Genomic DNA, 15207 nt, shown 5'->3' with positions numbered 1-15207 from the left:
GAGAAGGTAATTCTGGATTTAGTGTTGTGTAATGAACTGGATTTGATAAGGGAACTCAAGGTAAAAGAACCATTAGAAGGTAGTGATCATAATATGATGTTTTAATCTACAATGTGAGAGGGAGAAGGGAAAATCGGAAGTGTCAGTATTGCAGTTGAGCAAGGGGGACCAGGGAGGCATGAGAGAGGAACTGGCCAGAGTTGACTGGAAAGATACCCTAGCAGGGAAGACGGTGGAACAACAATGCCAGGTATTTCTGGGATTACTACAGAAGGTGCAGGATCAGTTCATTCCAAAGAGGAAGAAAGATTCTAAGGGGAGTAAGAGGCAACCGTGGCTGACAAGGGAAATCAAGGACAGTATAAAATAAAGGAGAAAAGAAGTATAACATAGCAAAGATGAACGGGAAGCCAGAGGATTGGGACTCTTTTAAAGAGCAACATAAAATAACTAAAAAGGCAATACGGGGAGAAAAGATGAGGTACGAAGGTAAGCTAGCCAAGAATATAAAGGAGGATAGTAAAAGCCTCTTTAGGTATGTGAAGAGAAAAAAATACTTAAGACAAATGTGGGTCCCTTGAAGACAGAAGCAGGTGAATTTATTATGGGGAACAAGGAAATGGCAGACGAGTTGAACAGGTACTCTTCACTAAGGAAGACACCAACAATCTCCCAAATGTACTAGTGGACAGAGATCAAAGGGTGACGGAGGAACTGAAGGAAATTCACATTAGGCAGGAAATGGTGTTCGGTAGACTGATGGGACTGAAGGCTGATAAATCCCCAGGCCCTGATGGTCTGCATCCCAGGGTACTTAAGGAAGTGGCTCTAGAAATCATGGACGCATTGGTGATCATTTTCCAATGTTCTATAGATTCAGGATCAGTTCCTGTGGATTGGAGGGTAGATAATTTTAAGAACTTAAAAAAAAAAATTTTAAGAAAGGAGGGAGAGGGAAAGCGGGAAATTATAGACTAGTTAGCCTGACATCAGTGGTGGGGAAGATGTTGGAATCAATTATAAAAGAAGAAATTATTTCCTGTTCTTGCCACCAAAGTGGATATTAAGGGAACTCAAGGTAAAAGTGGGATAGCAGCACATTTGGAAAGTGGTGAAATCATTGGACAAAGTCAGCATGGATTTATGAAAGGTAAATCATGTCTGACGAATCTTATAGAATTTTTCGAGGATGTAACTAGTAGAGTGGATAAGGGAGAACCAGTGGATGTGTTATATCTGGACTTCCAGAAGGCTTTCAACAAGGTCCCACATAAGAGATTAGTATGTAAACTTAAAGCACACGGTATTGTGGGTTCAGTATTGATGTGGATAGAGAACTGGCTGGCAGACAGGAAGCAAAGAGTAGGAATAAACGGGTCCTTTTCAGAATGGCAGGCAGTGACTAGTGGGGTACCGCAAGGCTCAGTGCTGGGACCCCAGCTATTTACAATATATATTAATGATTTGGACGAGGGAATTGAATGCAACATCTCCAAGTTTGCGGATGACATGAAGCTGGGGGGCAGTGTTAGCTGTGAGGAGGATGCTAGGAGGCTGCAACGTGACTTGGATAGGTTAGGTGAGTGGGCAAAGGCATGGCAGATGCAGTATAATGTGGATAAATGTGAGGTTATCCACTTTGGTGGCAAGAACAGGAAAATGGCGGCGCTGCCATAGCAGCTGCGGCTTACCTGCGGTCCATTTGTCTTTGTGTTTTTGTTGTTTTTTTTTACTTAATTATAGTTATGATGTCGTATTTTGTGTTTGTGTACTGTGTGTGTGTGGGGGGGGAGGGGGGGAACTGTAAAACTGTAAAATTGTAAATATGTGTCCCTTCCGAACGGAGACCCGACCTTTGTTTTCTGGGCCGTGTCTCCGTTCCTGCTGTGGCCTACCATCGGCCCAACTCCTGGAGCTGGCGGCCTCCAGGGCTCCGGTTCGCTGAGCCCGCGGATCGGACTTACCATCAGCGGAGCCGGCCGTCTTCGGAGGCTGCGGGAGCGGCTGCGACTCGCCTTAGGCTCGGGCCGCGTGGATGCCGACATCGGGAGCTCCGGCAGCGGCAGCATGTTCGCCCGCCCCGGATCGCGGGGCTTGGGTCACGGACATTTCAACGTCCGGCGCGGCCTAAAATATGCCGCGGGATTTTTCTCTGCTGAGCGGGGGCTTCAATGTCGGGAGCCACGACCGCCCCGACGTGCAGCAACAGCGGCAGCAGCAGCGTGTTCGCCCGCCCCGGATCGGACTTATCATCGGCGGAGCCGGCCGTCTTCGGAGGCTGCGGGAGCGGCTGGGACTCGCCTTGGGCCAGCCCGCTGCGGACCGTCCGGCATGGCCTGCAACCACAACAACCTGACTGCGGGAGAGGACAGCAGGAGAAGGGAAAAGACACTGTGGCCTTCCATCACAGTGAGGAGAGAGAGGACTGGAGGAGACTCACTGTGATGGATGTTTCTTTGATGGATGTTTCTTTTTTTGTGTGTTTTTGGGGTTGTGTAATTTTAATGCCTATTTAATGCTTTTATTGTTGGACTGTGGGTGACTGAATTTCGTCCAATATTGGATGACAAATAAAGCTATCTTGAATCTTGAATCTTGAATCTTGAAAGCAGACTATTACCTGAATGGTGGCCGATTAGGAGAAGGGGAGATGCAACGAGACCTGGGTGTCATGGTACACCAGTCATTGAAAGTAGGCATGCAGGTGCAGCAGGCAGTGAAGAAAGCGAATGGTATGTTGGCATTCATAGCGAGGGGATTTGAGTATAGGAGCAGGGAGGTTCTGCTGCAGTTGTACAGGGCATTGGTGAGACCACACCTGGAGTATTGCGTACAGTTTTGGTCTCCTAATCTGAGGAAAGTCATTCTTGCCATAGAGGGAGTACAGAGAAGGTTCACCAGATTGATTCCTGGGATGGCAGGACTTTCATATGAAGAAAGACTGGATAGACTCGGCTTGTACTCGCTGGAATTTAGAAGATTGGGGGGGATCTTATAGAAACGTACAAAATTCTTAAGGGGTTGGACAGGCTAGATGCAGGAAGATTGTTCCCGATGTTGGGGAAGTCCAGAACAAGGGGTCACAGTTTAAGGATAAGGGGGAAGTCTTTTAGGACTGAGATGCAAAACTTTTTTTTCACACAGAGTGGTGAATCTGTGGAATTCTCTGCCACAGAAGGTAGTTGAGGCCAGTTCATTGGCTATATTTAAGAGGGAGTTAGATGTGGCCCTTGTGGCTAAAGGGATCAGGGGGTACGGAGAGAAGGCAGGTACGGGATACTGAGTTGGATGATCAGCCATGATCATATTGAATGGCGGTGCAGGCTCGAAGGGCCGAATGGCCTACTCCTGCACCTATTTTCTATGTTTCTAAATTGCGGCACATTTGGATAGCAGTAACAGGATCGTCCCGAGTCAGCATGGATTTACGAAGGATAAATCATGCTTGATTAATCTTCTGGAATTTTTTGAAGATGTAACTAGGAAAATGGACAAGGGAGAGCCAAAGGATGTAGTGTACCTGGACTTTCAGAAAGCCTTTGATAAGGTCCCACATAGGAGATTAGTGGGCAAGATTAGAGCACCTGGTTTTGGGGGTAGGGTGCTGACATGGACAGAAAATTGGTTGGCAGACAGGAAACAAAGAGTAGGGATTAACAGGTCTCTTTTAGAATGGCAGGCAGTGACTAGTGGGGTACAGCAAGGCTCAGTGCTGGCTCGAAGGGCCGAATGGCCAACTCGTGCACCTATTGTCGATTGTCTCTAACGTGTTTAATCTCTCAATGGCAACTGCGACATCCCAGAAATCAATAGGATGAACCACTTTTGCACTGGTTGTATTGTACACATGCCTTTATGTATAAGGATAAGACCTGTAGGCAACATTTCAGGTTCTATCTCCTCAAACCCCATACATAACTATATTAGTGCAACATTTTATTTTACTATTCACATTTATTTTGCTGGAGTGACCATCATATGATGCTCTAAATCATTTTTGGTAAACTATTATATGTGATATTTTAAGGGAAATGTTGATTTATTTAAATTGGATAAGCAACTTCACTAATTATCAAATTACACACTGTTACATGAATGAATGAATAGGTTTATTGGCCAAGTATGTGCATATACAAGGAATGTGCCTTGGTGCTCCGCTCACAAATAACAACACAAACACCAACACAAACACAGATATCCAGGCTACAATATTTTAAATACATTTAAGTCCACCATATCAGCTAATAATAAATCTTATTTCCCACAGGTTGGTGCCCCTGTGCAAGGGAATCACTTCACGTTCAAGCTTTGGTACGAAGAAGGAGATGATGAGGGGGACTGTATGATTACCCAGAGAGGTGGTTTTCATCCACTGGATGGATTTCCAAGCTGTGAGGTTACCAGCGTTGTGGTGAACTTTTTCCTGGCCAAGACAGAAAAAGTATGGGGTGTTGGTTTTGATCCTCGTATGGCAAGAGTAGCTCATACAGGTAATTTATATCACTGTATGTTCACACTGGCAATTCTGACTGGATTAGCCAGGTTTTAATTGTTTATTTATCTGCATGGATAGTTATTTAAAATTATTCAGTTTATCAAGAAGATTGGTGAATGAAGTGGCAGACATATTTCATTTAATTTGACCTGATCCCCACAGAACTACTGACTTTTCACCAGACAAGGACAGCACACTGGTGTAGCTGGTAGAGCTGCCGTCTCACAGTGCCAGAGCCCCGGGTTCAATCCTGACCATTAGCATTTTCTTTTTAGCTTATAGGACTTGATATTACAATCCCGTCAAATAATTGGCACCTTCTTGATCTCTTGAGTGGGGGTAGGGGTAAAGACTTCATTGGGGTCATCAGGTGGGCACCATCCTTCCTTGGTGTTTCGTGATAGGCCCACGACACCTCCAGAGGGTTCAACAGCGACACCTGGCGTCCCAGGTGCGCTCCCCTCCGTTTTTACCCCTATTGCTGGTCATTTTGCAGCCCAGTTGGAATCTTTCCTCTTCAGCCACAGCCAGTTGCTGCTTCGCTCAGCAGCCTCTGATAGCGACCTGACGGCTTGCCGGCAGGCCATTAAAAAAATAATTTTGTGTTTTAATTACTCATTTTGTTTTCAGTCATTTGCTATAAAAATAATTGATATATTTTACAATTGAACAAAAGAAGACAACTTTTTAAAGTGGGTTTGTTTCTAATTTCGAACCATTATTTTTACTGATTTCTGACAAGGCCTTCCATCGGTCACTTGATGGTACTCATTTATCTTACTCAATTTACCACAGGTTGAAAAAAAAGGTTAGTAGTATGCTACAGCACAATTGTTATTGAGAGCTACTAGGTGTTTAAAAGGGAACTGTCTTATTTTTTAAAATCCTAGAGTTACTCTCTGATGTGATTAAGCTCTTGTCATTGACAACCCCCCCACCTCAAAAATCAACGACTATAACCAGTGGATAGACAGAAAATGCTGGAGTAACTCAGCGGGTCAGACAGCATCTCTGGAGAAAAGGAACAGGTGATGTTTTGGGTCGAGACCCTTCTTCAGACTGAGAGTCAGGGGAGAGGGAACACAGAGATAAGGAAGAGTAAGGTGTGAAATTGAGAAAAAAAACAAGGATGTAGTTCAAGGAAAATGTAGAATAGATTATTGTTAGCTGAGAGGTGACAACGAAGCAGACAGAGATAAAATGTAATCATGGGGACAGTCAGACTGGCCAGAGAACTGGGAAGGCGGAGGGATGGAAAGAGAGGGAAAGCAAGGGTTACTTGAAGTAGAGAAGTCAATATTCATTCCGCTGGGGTGAAAGCTGCCCGAGCAAAATATGAGGTGCTGTTCCTCCAATTTGCACTGGGCCTCACCCTGTAATTTCACAGGTCTCAATCAGGAGTTTCTGAATGCCCGCTTTGATAGCAGGCAAAGTGGGATGGGCTTTAGCCATTGGCGAAACGCTTACAGAAATGTTTTGTGATAGGGTCTCGCCAAATGTCCAATGGAAAAGTTTCAATGTATAATATTGTAGGAATGGTTAAATAGCCGATAGGAAGGCATGACTGGCTGTGTAAAGCTGCATAGAACATACAAACCTCAGCTACAGACCTTCATTGGCAGGAATTATTACAAGTGACGCAATTATTAAAATACCATATTTGAAGATTCATTCACAGACCTTGTCTTCAGATGTGGTCATTGACCTTTTGGTAGCATTACATTTAGGTCCTTGTTTCCTGAAGTTAACCACCAAGGCAATCTCCTCCCATTGGGTCACAGTGTACACAAAGCCTTCTTTCCCACTTCCCACCTCCTCCAGCAACACCTTGATTGAACTTCAGAAGATTTTGTACAAAGTACACTTCCATGTTGTTATTCATCGTGTTTTCCAGGGCAGCTTATGGAATGATTCCTGGTACTGCTTTAACCTTAATTCATGAGTTTTAAGCAGAGCTTTTTTTTTGGAGACAAAGTGTCAGTATGCACCTTTAATAGACATATGGGTCTCATGATCAGAAAGTAAGATAATGACATTTGAATTTTTAGAAGTGTCACTACACCGTATTGGACGCACCTCCACAATATAAAAGCACTGGTTTTAATCAATGAAGTTGCATCCAGCAGTCAGAAATATTTAGTGTTAGTTATATGGTCTAATTTTAATGAACACATCACATTTATTTGCTATCAGTAAGAGTACGGTAAGAATCACACATCATTATCCAGAGGTTTTATGCAGAATCGGATTGTAAATACTATTTGAATCAATCAAGAGAAAGCACAATCACCAAAACATGGCAAACACAAATATTGATTAATCCATCTCCAAAATGGAGGTTATAAAAATCAGTTTATGTAGATGAGGTGAAAAAAGAATGCAGAGCACATTGTGGCATTCTGTATTACTGAAGAACAGTCTTGTGTAAGATCAACAACCAGTAACCTTAAGCGTGTATTAGATATTCTAGAGCTATAGTTTGGAATAAAGTAGACTATGAAAAGGAATTGTATTCTATAGTAACATTGATCAACAAAAATATTTTTCATATCATTCCTATAATTTTTCATTGACGGCATTGGAAGTTTGCTTGTAGGATTTTGCAAAAATGTCAACATTAACCATCAGGTGAGAGGAGTAAAAGAGAAATCCCTGCAGGAGGTCGAAAAGAAATATGCTACTTTTAGGACGTTAAAAAGAAAAGATTCCCTAATCCGTTTGGATTTAATCTATTTCAAAAATCACCTTAAATGTTATACCCGGTAAGGAATCTGAGGGACTCAATTGCGTTTGACATTTAAAGTGCTGCACCTGTTAATGTTGCTTGAACTAATTAATTTTATTGCTAAATAAGAATGAACTCAATAAAATGATGGACACAATTACAATTAGTTTATATGTCTCAAAATAAATGTTTTAAAATTGATTGTGATTCTTTTAGCTGATTACATCATATCATATCATATATATACAGCCGGAAACAGGCCTTTTCGGCCCACCAAGTCCGTGCCGCCCCAGTGATCCCCGCACATTAACACTATCCTACACCCACTAGGGACAATTTTTACATTTACCCAGCCAATTAACCTACATACCTGTACGTCTTTGGAGTACATCAAGTTTTGTTTTCTCCAGCTACAGATTAGATTTCATTTTAAGGTTAGAATTTAAGTTCCATGGAACGTTTATTAGTTCCGTTCACTGGTTGCATTCGTGGCCTGCCGAGGTCTTCCCTCCCCATGACACATGCCATTACACCAGCATGGCACCATTGCAAGGAGTTTTTATTTAAGCTTGTCGAGTATTAACCAGAAAGTGAAACCCGTGGTTCACTCCAAAACAAAGTGAAGGTAGCTTTCCCCTCATGAATGTCAGAAACATGAATCTTTGGAATTTCATCAGGCAATCTCACTCAGATTCATTGACCAAAGGAAAGCAGTTTATATTGACCTACTGTTTTCTAAATTCTGCCTTCATTGCATGCAATTGCAATTTTAATACACTTATGATTTTTGGCCTATTGCTTATCTGATTATTTCAGCCACCCCCTCTGTCCAAGTCTTTTGGAAATATTTCACGAGTTGGTTGTCAATGCATACTCGATAATATATTCTGTATAAGTACTGTATATCATTTAAATAATATATTTTGATAGAGTTTCATTTAAATTTTAACTACAAAATCAACCAAGCTTCGAATCTTTCTGTCATAGGTTGTCCATTTTAAAGCTAGGGTCCAGCAAAGAGCAAATCAGCTTATTCCAAATTCCTTACCTAATCAGTCCCAAATCTGCTTATCATATCATATCATATATATACAGCCGGAAACAGGTCTTTTCGGCCCTCCAAGTCCGTGCCGCCCAGTGATCCCCTTACCTTAACACTATCCTACACCCACTAGGGACAATTTTTACATTTACCCAGCCAATTAACCTACATACCTGTACGTCTTTGGAGTGTGGGAGGAAACCGAAGATCTCGGAGAAAACCCACGCAGGTCACGGGGAGAACGTACAAACTCCTTACAGTGCAGCACCCGTAGTCAGGATCGAACCTGAGTCTCCGGCGCTGCATTCGCTGTAAAGCAGCAACTCTACCGCTGCGCTACCGTGCCGCCCCTTATATTTGCCAGTTATTCCAAAGATGGCTAAAGATGAAATTAATTCAAGTGAATGTTTTCTTGTATGGTGACTTTACTGAGCACAGCCTGCTCTCACAACTATTAACATGAATTACATAAATGTCAACCAACATAAACCTCTCAGAGACTTTGATGCCACCGTAAGGGCTTACTTACAGGAAATCTAATGGGAGATCAGCAACTCCCATTCACTTATCCAAATTCTGAAACTAGGGACTCAAGAAAAAACGTTATGATACTTTAAGTAGTTAGGACCTGGAACAGACTGCGGGGTTTATGAGTAGTACATGGTACTGGTAAATTTGATTGTGAATCAAAAAGAAATTAGATCAGTACTTGAAAGAAAATTACCTGAAGGGCTAGAAGAAGATGCAGGAGAATGCGCAGAGATATCAAAGATTTAAAGGGCCAAATGGTCATCTCCTGTGCAATAATCTTGCAGTAACAAGTTTACACACCTGCATCCAATGTACACTCACAACTGTGAAAAATCTTCACGCAATTACTTTACATCTTCCATTCTTTTAAAATAATATATTTACAACTCCCTGACTCGTGCAAATTTAATTTCATTATCTAAGTTAGGAATTAATTATTTTCTTGACAGGTTTATTCCAAAGATAGACACAAAATGCTGGAATAACTCAGCCGGTCAGGCAACATCACAGGAGAACATAGAAAATATGTGCAGGAGTAGGTCATTCGGCCCTTCGAGCCAGCACTGCCATTCAATAGGATCATGGCTGATCATCCAAAATCAGTACCCTGTTCCTGCTTTTTCCCCATATCCCATGATTCCATTAGCCACTAAGAGCTAAATCCAACTCTCTTGAAAACATGGGTAGGTGACGTTTTGGATCTGCACCTTCTTTCCAACTGAACTGAATAAAACAGAGGTAGACACAAAATGCTGGAGTAACTCAGCGGGTCAGGAAGCATCTCTGGAGAGAAGGAATGGGTGACGTTTCGGGTCAAGACCCTTCTTTAGACTGATGTCGGGATGAGGTAGGGCAAAGGTAGGATGTAGTAGGAGACAGGAAGACTAGTGGGAGAACTGGGAAGGGGGAAGGGGGAAGAGGAAAGAGAGGGACAGAGGAACTATCTGAAGTTAGAGAAGTCAAATGTTCATACCGCTGGGGTATAAACTGCCTAAGCGAAATATGAAATGCTGTTCCTCCAGCAGGCAGTGAAGATATCAAATGGCATGTTGGCCTTCATAGCAAGAGGATTTGAGTATAGGAGCAAGGAAGTCCTACTGCATTTGTACAGGGCCCTGGTGAGACCACACCTGGAGTATTGTGTGCAATTTTGGTCTCCTAATTTGAGGAAGGACATTCTTGCTATTGAGGGAGTGCAGCATAGGTTCACCAGGTTAATTCCCGAGATGGCAGGACTGACATATGATGAAAGAATGGATTGACTTGGCTTATATTCCTGGAATTTAGAAGGATGAGAGAGGATCTTATAGAAATTCTTAAAGGATTGGACAGGCTAGATGTAGGAAAAATGTTCCCGATGTTGGAGGAGTCCAGAACCAGGGGGTCACAGTTTAAGAATAAGGGGTAGGCCATTTAGGACTGAGATGAGGAAAAACATTTTCACGCAGTTGTGAATCTGTGGAATTCTCTGCCACAGAAGGCAGTGGAGGCCAATTCACTGGATGTTCTGGAGAGAGTTAGATATAGATCTTAGGGCTAACGGAATCAAGGGATATGGGCAGAAAGAAGGAATGGGGGACTGATTTAGGATGATCAGCCATGATCATATTGAATGGCGGCCAGGCTCGAAGGGCCAAATGGCCTACTCCTGCACCTATTTTCTATGTTGCTGTGTTGATAATCAATAACTGATTATGGGGGGTTTTGGATAATACTCTAAACATTTTGAACTGCAATGTTATTTTATGCATGTAATTATCTTTATAATCTGTTCAATTGTATGGTTGTATAATTTGATCATATTCAATCATTGAATAAGAATGTTAAAATTTAATTTTAGCTTTCTATAGAAACTTTGTAAAAGCATGCTATGACATAGAATTAATAAAGGTGCCTTACAATCTATATACTAAAACTCTCGTTTGTTTGTTTGTTTGTTTGTGATCAAACTTCAGCCGAAACGGTACACGATAGTGCAACAATTTTAGGCCCACCTTACGCACCATCGTCACTTTAGTGATAATGCAAGTCGTTTTATTGAAATCGGTGTTATATATTTAAAGCTATTCACATTTTAAAGTTTAAATCTATCTCCTAGGGAGGGAGGGGGGAGGGAGAGGGGTGGAGGGAGGGAGGATAAGGGGGTTTGGGGGGATGGATTTGGGGGGAGGGGATGGGTAGGGGGTGGAGTGGGGGGAAAGGGGGAGGAGGGTGGGGGTGAGGGGGAGGGTAGGAGGAGGGAGGGAGAGGGGGGAGGGAGTGGGGGAGAGGAGGGAGTTGAGGGGGGGAGGACAGGGTGCTGCACCAATGTAGGAGAGGTTTGGGCCCAACGGGTCCACGGTCTGCTAAAATCCTTATTTAAAGTTAGCTTTCCATAGAAGACACTGGGATAGAGATGTGAATTATGTTTTACAAAATACAGGGGCTGGGGGATACTGTGGAATCACAATCACATTTTATTAACGGCTTGAAGCTCCCGACCAGTCACAACCTGAGATTGTGAGCTCCTTGATATTAAAATCCGCAGGCCGCATTGGAGCATCGATCCAGGCAAGGTATTGCACGCCCAGCTGTAAAGTCCATGGGGGGGCTCAAAGTCCGTTCCAGGTAAGGCCTCCAGCTCCACGATGTTAGGCCGTTCCAGGTTAGGCCTCCAGCTCCAGAGCGACCGGAGATACGATCCGGAAAACAATCACATCTCCGGCAAGGTAAGAGATTGAAAAAAAGCATCTGCAGGTCCTTGTTTATACCGAATCCAGCAATTATTTGGTTTCTTTACTTAAATGTCTCAATAATTGGTTAAATGTCAGATTTTTTTTTTTTTTTTTTGAAAAGCATATGTACAAATAATTTTTTTTTTTAAAACACATTTGTTACAGAGTTCTTACATAGCTTCAATTTTTAAATTTTTGAAGAGAGAAAGTAGAGAAAAAAAACAAAAAAAAAACTATAAACTTGGGGAGAGAGAATAAGAGGGTTAAAAAATATATATTAAAAAAAAAAGGATCTAACTATAAAAATTAAAGGGAGTAGACACGGGAGACAATAACAGTACATCCAACCCCTAACTCAAGTTACAACTTTTAATTTAACATTTTTATTTTAGTCCTGTGCCAAACCCATTTACTTTTCTAAAAATTCAATAAAAGGAGACCATATTTTTAAAAATAACTCAGGTTTGTCAATTAAGGCAAATCTTATTTTTTCCAAATGCAGGGTCTCTGTCATTTCCGTAGTCCACATTTTAATTGTGGGGGTTATTGGTTTTTTCCAAAATTTAAGTATTAATTTTTTCGCAGTTATTAGACTGTAATTAAGAAAATGTACCTGACTTGCTGTAAAATTTGTAGTATGTTCCCTGATAATCCTAATATAATTAATTTTGGATCCATATCTAATTTTTTGTTAATAACTTTAGAAACTATTTTAAAAATCTCCAACCAGAAGTTTTGCATTTTTATACAAGTTACGAAAATATGAGTTAAATTAGCTTCTTGAAATTGACATTTATCACAAATAGGAGAGATACTAGGAAAAATCCTATTTAATTTTGTCTTCGAATAATGTAATCTATGTATTATTTTAAATTGTATTAAGGAATGTCTAGTATTTAATGAACATTGACGTATATGTTGTAAACTTTCATCCCATATATCTTGCATTATAAGTTGATTCAATTCGTCCTCCCATGCTCGTCTATAAGATTCTGATGACGGAATGTCAGTGTCAAGGAGAGTATTATAAATAAAGGATATTAATTTATTTGAATTATAATGTCGATTCAGGCATACATCAAGTATTTCTGGACCTCTAAACTTGTATTCTTGCATGTGTGATTTTACATAATCTCTAAGCTGTAAATATCTAAAATAATTATTAACATGTAATCCGTACTTCTGCTGTAACTCCTGAAAAGAAAGAAAAGTTCCCTTATGATAAAGATCTCCCACCCTTTTAATTCCATAACTTTTCCATTGAGCAAATCCTCTATCTAAGACAGACGGTTTAAAAGAAGGGTTATTCGCAATAGGGAGGAAAGCAGATAATTTACTCAGTTTTAAAGTAAGATTTAATTGTTTCCAGGTACGGATAACACTGTGTCAGATTCTATCAAAGGTATAATTGTTATGCTGTCATCATTATTTCAATCTGGGCGGTGCACACTGGTTGAGGAGTTGTTCTCTGTTTTTAATAAATCATTGTAGTCAAGAGGTGCAGAACTCCAAGACGTACAGCGACTCAAAAAATCTACACATTAATGACACTTAAATTTTGTTTTTTTTGGACCAAGTACGAATGATAACAACTTTAAGTTCTTATTTTCTTCACCTGTGCCCGTTTTGCTTGAATTGCTCTGCTTAAAAGGCATTTTTCTACAGCTACAGTTTCGTATTCAAGGGAAATTCAAGGTAGGATTGCTTATTTTTTAAACTGCTTTGCAAAATATTTTGATCTAATGAAAGCCCATATTAAAGCAGCAAACCTGCTAGAAATACTTACGTTTTCAATGGACTAGATAAAGTTTTGAAGAAATGTGGAAATTAGGAGATAAAGTCATGTAGGATATGTTTTTCTCTGCAACAGAGAAGTGGTGTGTTCCTGAAACGTGTTACCAAGTATGGTGGTGGAAGTGCCGTTTAAAAGGTTTTGAAACAGGTGCATGGATTTGCAGGGAACGGAGAAACATGCATCACTCCAGGTGCAGTCTCACCAGGGCCCTGTACTCCACTGATACTGACTGACCCACCGAGTTACACCAGTACTTCAGGTCTTTCCTTTGCAAAGCAACATCTGTCGTTCCTTGTTTGTACAAATACCCGCTCAGCATTTTGTTTTCTTTCATGTAGCGTATAGCGGCCAGCTTCTCATGATAAATATGTCAAATTTCAGTTTGCATAAACTTTGGTGGGGCTCAGTCAGTATTGGAACTGTTTCGCGGAGTTTTGAATGTATTGAAGAATGTATTGAAGTTTATTGATGATTTTTGAGGGTGCGCCATAGAGGAGGCTGTTGCAGTAGTCCAGACGGGAGGTGATGAAGGCGTGGATGAGGGTTTCTGCAGCTGTGGAGGAGAGGGATGGACGGAGACGGGCAATGTTTTTGAGGTGGAAGAAGGCTGTCTTTGTGATGTGTTTGATGTGTTTGTCGAAGGAGAGGGTTTGATCAAGGATGATTCCAAGATTCCGGATGTGAGGTGAGGTGGTCAGTCTAACCGGTTCTCATTATTCTGCTTTGCTCCCTTCTTGTGTAATACTGACAAATTTTCAATCATCTCGAACCACTCCTGAATCTAGTGATCTTGATATATCACAATTAAGTCATAATTGGTGCACCAGCACCGAGCCCTGTGGAACTCTGCTACTCGCTGGCAACCAACCAGAAAATGCCCCCTTTTTTGCAACGTTGCCTTCTGCCATCCAGCCAACGTGCTATCCATACTAATATCTGCCCTTTGATACCATGGGCTCTCATCTTCATTAGCGGCCTCACGTTTGGCACCTTATCAAGGGCTTTCTGAAAATCTAAGTAAACAACATATACTGATTCTCCTTTCACGATCCTGCAATTTTCTTCTTCAAAGAATTCCAGCAGATTTTCCAGGCAAGACATTCCCTTCACAAAACCATGCTGACTTCGGTCTACTTTCACATGAACTCCATAACCTCTTCCTTTACAATGGATTCTAAAATCTTAACAACCACAGAAGTCAGTCTAACCGGTTCTCATTATTCTGCTTTGCTCCCTTCTTGTGTAATACTGACAAATTTTCAATCATCTCGAACCACACCTGAATCTAGTGATCTTGATATATCACAATTAAGTAATAATTGATGTTCAACAAATTCCCTCTTGACATCAGTTATCATGACGAAGGTATTTATTCACAAAAAGCTGGAGTAATTCAGCAGGTCAGGCAGTATCTCAGGAGAGAAGGAATGGGCGACTTTTCGGGTCGAGACCCTACTTCATGACAGTCAGTTTAGTGCAATAATAACCTTCAATAAGGAATGTGGTTCACCAACTCCGCAATCGTATTAGTTAGCTTGGACCAGGCAGTATTCACCATATTTCGTAATCGCCTTCGCCCCTGGGTGTTTGAGTTGGCAAACTAGGCTGTTATTTAACTGTCACACCTTTTTTCTAGGATTAAAATATCGAATACGAAAGAGCTTTGCTTTAAAGTGAGAGGGGCAACGTTTAAAAGAGGGCAGTGGTTGAATCCAGATACGTTAGTGGCATTTAAAAGACCAATTAACCTACAAACCCGCATGGCTTGTGGGAGGAAACTGGAGCACCTTGAAGAAACCCGCACGGTTACAGGGAGAACATACAAACTCTGCAGAGATAGTACCTGACGTGAGGGTCGAACCCTGGTCTCTAGTTTACTGTGAGGCAGCAGATATGCCAGCATTG

General features: G+C 41.4%; 1 protein-coding gene across 1 annotated transcript in view; it reads left to right on the top strand.

Moving 5' to 3' along the window:
• Positions 1 to 7261, top strand: part of LOC144607564 (beta-1,4 N-acetylgalactosaminyltransferase 2-like) — a 42965-nt gene extending 35704 nt beyond the window's left edge. The window contains exons 7-8 of the mRNA XM_078424459.1: positions 4268 to 4490; positions 7056 to 7261. Coding sequence (XP_078280585.1) covers positions 4268 to 4490; positions 7056 to 7261 — 429 coding nt within the window. The remainder of the gene's footprint in view (positions 1 to 4267; positions 4491 to 7055) is intronic.
• Positions 7262 to 15207: the final 7946 nt, after the last annotated feature.

This window comes from Rhinoraja longicauda, chromosome 29 (assembly GCF_053455715.1).
Source record: "Rhinoraja longicauda isolate Sanriku21f chromosome 29, sRhiLon1.1, whole genome shotgun sequence".
In the NCBI taxonomy this organism is placed as follows: domain Eukaryota; kingdom Metazoa; phylum Chordata; class Chondrichthyes; order Rajiformes; family Arhynchobatidae; genus Rhinoraja; species Rhinoraja longicauda.
The sequence above is the reverse complement of the archived record's forward strand: the minus strand, read 5'-3'. Positions and strand labels throughout refer to the sequence as shown.